This window comes from Gymnoscopelus braueri, assembly GCF_963280865.1.
Source record: "Gymnoscopelus braueri genome assembly, chromosome: 2".
In the NCBI taxonomy this organism is placed as follows: domain Eukaryota; kingdom Metazoa; phylum Chordata; class Actinopteri; order Myctophiformes; family Myctophidae; genus Gymnoscopelus; species Gymnoscopelus braueri.
The window spans coordinates 43,125,300-43,133,608 of record NC_137604.1 but is presented as its reverse complement, the minus strand read 5'-3'; the positions used below and the strand labels follow the sequence as shown (position 1 = coordinate 43,133,608).

At 39.2% G+C, this 8,309-nt stretch overlaps 1 protein-coding gene across 1 annotated transcript; it reads left to right on the top strand.

Annotated features, from left to right (window-relative positions):
- The first annotated feature begins 349 nt into the window (after window positions 1-349).
- elmod2 (ELMO/CED-12 domain containing 2) lies at window positions 350-7,380 on the top strand. Its single transcript, XM_080414813.1, has 9 exons — window positions 350-469; window positions 1,695-1,841; window positions 2,089-2,117; window positions 2,894-2,991; window positions 3,147-3,276; window positions 4,063-4,196; window positions 4,518-4,586; window positions 5,541-5,674; window positions 6,157-7,380. The coding sequence occupies exons 2-9, from the start codon at window positions 1,697-1,699 to the stop codon at window positions 6,330-6,332; spliced, it is 915 nt and encodes a 304-aa protein (XP_080270939.1). The 5' UTR covers window positions 350-469; window positions 1,695-1,696; the 3' UTR covers window positions 6,333-7,380.
- Window positions 7,381-8,309: the final 929 nt, after the last annotated feature.

The following is an 8,309-nucleotide window of genomic DNA, read 5'->3' as shown; positions in this document are numbered from 1 at the left end:
ATGGAACGTATTCTGCATAATGAGTACTTTTACTTGTAATAGAGTATTTCTACATTGCAGTATTGATACTTTTACGTAAGTAAAACAAATGAGTACTTTTTCCACCTGAACGAATACCAAAATGCTCGCCCCAAAACACAGTCGTCCCGGGGCAAATCCGGCGGTATTCACCTCAGGAGGCTCAGGTATTCGGATCCTAAACGTAACCTCAGTAAACTATGCCTAAATCTATAACCTTATTCCTAAACGTAACCTCAGTAACTTATTTCTAACCTTATTCTCAGTAAAACAAATACAAGAACCACTGGTCCGCGAAAAAAAAAAGGGGACTAGAGTGTTTTGGGGCGAGGCTTCCGGTTACCATCTGAACGTGTCCCACCACCACAATGACGTCACATCATCAGCGTGTGGGTGAATGAATGAGACTTTGTCAACAACAGAAACGCAGACAGCCAACACATAAACGCAGGTAACTTTAACCATACGATCACTTAACACTGTCACATCCCCAGCTGTGTGTGATAGTGTTAATGCTGTTGCCACACAGCAGTTTAACGTTGGCAGATTAACTCCGACTACACTTTGGTGTACTAACGTCACTATAGCATGCTAGCAATGCTAACGTCATGACAACCTGTTGTTAGCTAGCTAACTAAAGTAGTGGGTCGTGCTACGTCGTGTCTGTGCTCTGCTATTATAGATGGCATTAAAACACTCGACTTAATCGATACTTATTCGCGCGACGCGACACACGTCGACACTGTGGTTTTCATTAGAATGGTTTAGAATACGTGTCTTTGTGGAGTGAAATACGTCCAGTGTAGTAACTCCCCAGGCAGCCAAGCTGATGTACAAGTGATGTTCTTTCTAATATAGTTTACCAAAGCAGTCCTTGATGATACGCCAACTCAACATAAACATGATTTCGTCCAGATAACGTTTAGATACAGCCAGTCAATTCACTTATGGTCGCGTCAAACCTTACTTTGGTGACATCCACACCATCAGTGGATCAACGAACAATGTCCACTGACATGTCATTGGAGCCATTGTTATATCATGAATTCCACGGAGACGCAGACAGTCTGATCTGGCTGTGCAGCTCAGTCTGCTCGATGAATGGACGCAATGACACTGACAGACATGTTTTTGAAGTACGGCATTTAAATGGTTGCAGCTCATGATTCCGACCCATATCAGTTCCTTCCTGACACATGTGCATGTTTCCGGGAGGTTCTCTTACCTACATTTAAATTAAGACACATGGATCTGCCTTTGATACACTGACTGTGACAGTACTTTGGCAGGGTGATCATCAAGGGATGCACAATGTATGTTAAAACCCATTAAGACCCGAGGCAGATTCTACAAATGCCTTCTAAATCAGCAGTTCTCATACTTTCAAGATTTTTCAAAAATGTTCAAAAATAGCTGAAGTACAAGCTCGCAATGTGGCACGAAGTGACGCGCTGTGAGCTTGTATAGCTGCTATTTTTGAATAGCCAATGCAAAAATGTAAAATGACACAGTTACTTTCCCGGTTATAATGGGTTTAAAGTGATGTGCAGGCTCAACTGCTGCTGCTGTGTGGTTCATCAGACAGTTGGTACATCTAAGGTATTGATTTGATAATTTTTCTCCCCTGTGTGGATTTATTCTGTCCATTGATTTAATACTATTACTGTTTGTTGTAGAAATGCTGGGGTACATCTGGCAGTGTTTCTACACATCCTTCCTTAGATACTGGCTGAAGTGGCTCATCAGACATGCAACGGGGAAATGTGAGCTGCAGAGAATATGTTCAGGGTGCCAGCCTGGGGCCATCAGGACAACAAGAGCAGGTGAATTAAGTTCCATCAGCCTGTTGCTTTTCGGGACCGTACCTATGTTCCCCAGGTTCTATGTTCCCCAGGTTCTATGTTCCCCGCTTTCCTAGGAGAGCGGGGAATATAGGACCTAACCTAAACCTAACCCTAACCATAACCTTAGTGGGGGAACATAGGTCCGGGGAACATAGATATGACCCCATGTATGTCTTCCATTTTATTTGAATTTTGCACTAATTGTTATCCTCTTTTTTTTTGTCAGAATATTCTCTCCAGTCATCAAAGAACAAGGTGAGACATTTTGATGTTCCCACATATACAGCACTGTGTTACGGTATAATTTAAATCTAATTATTATGTAAGTGAAATAAATCTGTCTTTACTCTACTCAGTCCTCCTGAACTCGGCTTAACCACTTAATCTTATATACTTCATTGGCTTCATTGAGTCCCCCAGGGGTCTATACTGGGTCTAGGCCTGCTTTTCCCTCGACATCAAATCTAGTCGCAGAAAATAGCCGATCTACAAGCTCGTAATATGCATGTTTGCGTTGTGAGCTTGTAGATCAGCTACTTTCACAGAAAGATTGCCCAGAATAGGCCTGCACGCTAGGGTTCATGTGGTTAAGACACAAATTGAATACTGTAGAATACTGTAGTCATTTCTGTTAGTGCTTTTCAGCCTCTTTGAGACTTTGAAATGCCTCATATTCATGGCTGTATCATGGGATTTATCTTTAAGTCAAACAACAAAAAATTATGGAGCTTGCACAAAAACAATGTCACACACTGTTTTACACCTGCAAACCTGTGCAATGATTTAAAACGATTAAGAAATATGCCAAATGGATGACAAAAAAAGCCTGAGGCTTGTTTACATTGTGGTCTATTAAACATTCAACACTCAAACATCTGGACAAAACAACAATGCAACAAAAAAAACTACCACAACAATATAGAAAATCTAAATATACAGATAACTCATTATAGGCGATAAGTTTCATTTCAACATTGCTTTGCTGTGCCACCTGCCTTTCATCTCGCAATTTCATTCTCTCCCTTTTGAAGGTTTTAAGAGGGGCTTTACAAGAGAGTGAGGATCATTTGGAGTCGTGTGTGGATCAGATCATGCGAGAGAAGCATGTCAAACCTCAGAAAGATCCCACGTAAATGATATTTTCTTTCCCTAAATCTTAATCTGACGTCATCTTAACATTTTTAGAATTATTATCAATTCCAAATGTTATTCAATTTAGTAGTTTTACAATGTTTGCATTGTTAATATTCCATTTCCCTGGCCTGCATGTCCCCTCTGTTACAGGTTCAAGAAGAGTTTGCACCTGTGTCTCTTACAAATAACAGGATACAGCACCTTGTACACATCTGTGGAGGAGCTTAGAAAGAAGGTCTTTGACTCTGAGAATGAAGAACATGAGGCCATGCTCCTTAAGGTATGAAGGATTGTGCTGTGTTTGAAATCAAGATCCTCAGACATTGTCTGGTCAATTTCTTTATCTTTAGATAGAGGCACAGGAAATATAAATAAGAGAGAAGGAAAACATTTATTATGATCTAGACAATACAAAATATGAAAAATGTTAGATACTGTACATGATGATAATGCAATGTAATAATGTCAATGTTTTCATCACTAAATGGGGTTTCACTAAAAGTTGGGATGAAAAAGGAAAACTGCATATTCCTCCCATTACATTGAGTGGTGAAAATGGTTTTCCCTGTGAAGCCAAGCTTCAGTGAATTCAAGTGAACCTTCTTGATGACTAGGCTGATTTCACAAGTAAAATCAAATGATATAGAAGACAGTCAATTCTGAATGCTGAATTGAAAATGTTATATAGTAGCCTACATTAAAGCAGTTAGTCATGAGACCTGCATTGTCAGCCATTTTCTAGAGTGAATTATTTAAATAAGTTAACTTTTAACTCAGTTTTCATTCACCTCATCTGCGTATTCCATATTAACCACATGAACCGTAGCATCCCTATTTTTGGGGTGAACATTTGGTGACAATAGGACCTAATGTTACCAAATGTTCACCAAATATCTTGGTGACTTTGTTGATCACCTATTGAATAGGTGATCTATAAACTCGCCAAGATATTTGGTGTAGAGGGGCAAAAGGAGCGGACCCAGTCTACAGCCCTGGGGGACCAGTCAACTAAGTAATTGGGTTTAAGTGGTTAACAACTTAAACACTGTTGTGTTTGTGATCTTAGCTCTGGGACCTGTTGATGCCAGCCGTTAAATTGGAATCGAGGGTAAACAAGCAGTGGGGTGACATTGGATTCCAAGGAGAAGACCCTAAGACGGACTTCAGAGGAATGGGCTTGTTGGGACTGACTAATCTCGTGTGAGTTGATGAAGTTGTATGATTAATTAGAAAGATAGATGAGATCGGAGAGACCCTACAGTACATCAATACCTTCCCTTTCTCAGAATGTGTTTAAATGGAGAGAAGCAGAACATTTAAAACATTGATACACCATAGAAAATGTAATTTGATTTTGTTTCACTCACCTACAAACAAAAATAATAGTGGAATGTGTGGTAAGAAAAAAGTATATACATGTGTGTGTTACACCATGGCTCTGAACATTCATATTCTATGCAGTATGCAACACACCTTTTACTGCAGTGGAAGGTTAATCATTCTGATTTGACTTTGTTGCAGTTTCTTCAGTGAAAACTACACAGACGAAGCGCGTCAGGTGCTGTCTCATGCAAGCCACCCAAAACAGGGGTAGGAAATATTCATTGACATGCCACGATCACCGTCATGTGTAAACTATAAAGATTATGTACAGTATATGTTTAATATTTAACTGACTTAACTGAAGCATTGCATAGACTGTACCTGTCTTTCTTAGGTAGAATTCACACTAAGCGCCTTTTTTATATTAAACTATGAGAAATTACGAAATTGCAACCACATACCGGCCAGGTTAGAAGGCAGAGCACTTTTCTCCGGTGGACTGGATTTTAAAGTTGAATATAGTTAAATTCTTTCAAGTCTTTCAGAAATTGGACTTGAACCGCTTTTTATTAGCTGTCCAATCACCACTGTACACAAATGCAGAGCTGCTCGTCCAAGATGATGGTCTCGCTGTGCCCTGCTGTCAGCCACCCACACTCCAGACTACCACCAGCGTCCCTCCTCCTCTTCTGTCTTAACAAAACAGTATATTAAACCTATTATTACCTAGTGTAATTACATTGTATTCGCTATGTACCCTGTGGAGTTGTCTTTTCTTAAAGGCACACCTATTAATGTCACATTTAATAAGCGAGTTGTGTTCCAGCAGAGTGAACTCCAGGCAACCCTGACAGGAAGGGAAACGCAGACCTCTGTGCTTGTCTCTGGTAGCTGGTCTATAAAAGATACATTTTTGGTGATAAATATGCCATACAGTTGCACAATCTTGTTTACATCCACATCTATACTTAGTAGTTTAAAACATTGTTTCCGTAAGTTCCATAGAACTTAATATTGAGGTCTGTTTCCGTCAATAGCAACGACCGCACCCCTCCCCCCTTTTTTACTTTTCAGCGGAAAAAGCACTCTATAGTGCATTTGTTTCTTCATAAAAGGCGATTAGTGTGAACATACACTTGCTCCAGTTATGCTCCAGTCATGGAGCATTGTATCTCATGTCACACATGATTGAGCTAAACTTAAAAGCGCTCCATATTCCAGGTACTCTTATGCCATTGTTGGGATCAACTTGACAGAGATGGCTTACAGCCTCCTGAAGAGTGGTGCTCTGAAGCCCCATTTCTACAACACTGTGGCAGGAAAACCTGAGCTCCAGCACTTTCATCAGCTATACTGTGAGTATGTTTGGCTGTTTCACATGGAGGGTATTGCATCAACGTTGCTAATGATATCTGTGCTTACCTGAGAAAGCCGGATCAGAATTAACGTCCACTCCCACTTTAGGCTCAAGGCATTCCATTAACACAAATTAAAGTGTCTCATCAACATTAAGACAAACCTGAACCCAATCCAGCCCAGAACAGGAATCGAAAAGATGGTATGACGCAAAAATAAATGAATAATACAGTGGTGTGCTTATCAGCAAAACCCTGCTACATTTCTTTGTCAGAACGAGTCGCACATGAATTCAAATCTGTTTAGTTATTGGATACTACAGCCGGCCGTCTACTCAGGCTAGATTTCCCAAAATATTCAACATTTTGTTGTACAAAAAGTGCATTAATTTTAAATGTATTTCCTAAATAATTGAGACGGATTATAAAGATCAATATATCGATTTAAGTAATTGTTCATGTTTTAATTTTTCCTTCTATAGGTTACTTGGCATATGAATTCGATAAGTTTTGGTTGGCTGAGGAACCAGAGAGCATCATGGAGTTTAACCATTACAGGGAAAAGTTCCACAGCCAGGTGAAGACACACCTACAGGACCCCGATGTGTCCCTCACATTGACTGTCGGCCCTAAAAGCCAACATGGTTTACAGGAATAAATATCAGACCACTGCTGCACCGTGCCCCTATGACATTCTTTTATATTGTGTAGAAACCTAAGAGGAAGCCGTTAACTAACCAGTGCTGCCCAAATGTTAACACAAAAAGTCTTAGGCAGGGCATCCCGGTGGTTCGCCTGGTGAGAGTGCATACCAGATAAATAAGGCTATGGTCCTTCCTGCAGCTGGCCCTGGTTCGAATCTGACCCGAGGCGCTTGGCTTGCGCTCTCTCTGCTCACCATTTCTATCCAAAATACAGCAGAAATGCAAAAAGTCTGAAAAAAAATAAGAAAGTCTTGGGCCACTCAAGATAACACTCAACGTTCTCCATAATTTGAAATAAATAAAACCCTAAAAATAGATGTGGCGTTTAGAGTAGAGCACAAATGTAAATTCTATACCTCAAATAGGACCATTCCAATAGCGAACAGAATAAATGGGGAAGGAGATTTACTGTAGCAGATTGTAGTGAAAGAGGGTGATGTAGTGATTTGTATTCATAGTGATGGTTTGTGCACTTTTCAGTGACCAGGGAACAAACTGCGCTGCATTGTTGATGATAAACAGGAATAATGACTGAAAAAGTTAATGTAGCTTTGAATTTTATTTAATCTTATATTGAGATGTCTCGTGTATTTATATAAACAATGCCTGTGTGTTGTCATCTTTGTCCTACTCAGGAGGTCAGTATGTATGTCAAAGACTTAACAAGAGTAAAGCAATGAAAAAACATTAGAATTTCTTCTTTGATGCCCTGTTGCTTTAGTGCCCTCCCTTGACGGTCTGTGCATGATTAAATGTGTCTCAACTGATACCATTAATACCATGTGTTGTACAAGGTGGTGCTGGGATTATAACATTGTCCTCACCCATTTCACACATTTGTATTTGACCCAGGACATTGACATGGTGTTTTTGCCTTTTTTTAATGCTGTTTGTATTTGAGGATACTTTTTTAATATTTCTAGACCAAAATATGAATTACTTTGTAATGTCCGACACCTCTTGTTCGATGTTAATAAATACATGTTTTCATGTTATGCTAGACCGTGTGTTGAGAGAGAGAGAACCACAGAACAAATGGTTATAAAACCCACAAAGCACACATGGTTTATTTGTAAGACAAGTCAAATATTATTTAAGCTTTACATTGTGTTATGGGCATCAATAACATTGATTTATGTATTATGTGATGGCTGCATCTCAGTGAATTTTGCACTAAGCTGTCCTGTTTGAAATTGGCTGATTGATTTGGCAGTGTTGGTCTAAAAGTGCAATGTCAACTTTCCAAACAAAGTAAGCTTAACCTGCTGCACGGAACGTTTACTCTTACAACACTTGGAAAGGGCTATATAAACTGCTCAAAAAAATAAAGGGAACACTTTGATCCCTTAATTCTTTTGAGTTTTTTCATGAACTGTGTACATACTGCTAACGAAAAAACTCAAAAGAATTAAGGGATCAAAGTGTTCCCTTTATTTTTTTGAGCAGTGTATAACATGTCACAATAAATATAAAGAGGGTAAAACACTTACCTAAAGATAACATACATGATCTACAGTATTCTAAATCACGTATATATGATCTTGTGTGCGTGTATATACAGAGTGATATAGATGGATAGATATAAATATATATAGATTAGTCGGTGTCAGACAGAACCCTTGTATGTGTTACTTTTCAGGGAATTGAAAATAAGCTGTGTTCCAATGGATCCAGTGTAGTTATTTAGTCACAAGCTCTTAATACTTTCACTGGTTAAACATTTATAAAACCCACTGACAGACTTAACCACTTTCAACCTGGCATCTCTACAGTATTTGGGGATTTTCACAATGTGTTGCACTGCGACATGTGAGGTTGTAAATCGGGTACTTGTGCTACTCGTGCATGACACTATACTGTAGGACCAAGTATAACATGATACAGCATTCATTTATGAAAGAAAACAAATCCCAACTGTCCTTCCTTGTTCA

Bases quoted from the DNA above. Each gene is read 5' to 3' on its own strand.
- elmod2 (XM_080414813.1), top strand. From the start codon at position 1,697: ATGCTGGGGTACATCTGGCAGTGTTTCTACACATCCTTCCTTAGATAC. The intron at 2,118-2,893 runs GTGAGACATTTT...TCCCTTTTGAAG, and splicing joins TCCAGTCATCAAAGAACAAG to GTTTTAAGAGGGGCTTTACA. The intron at 4,197-4,517 runs GTGAGTTGATGA...ACTTTGTTGCAG, and splicing joins TTGGGACTGACTAATCTCGT to TTTCTTCAGTGAAAACTACA.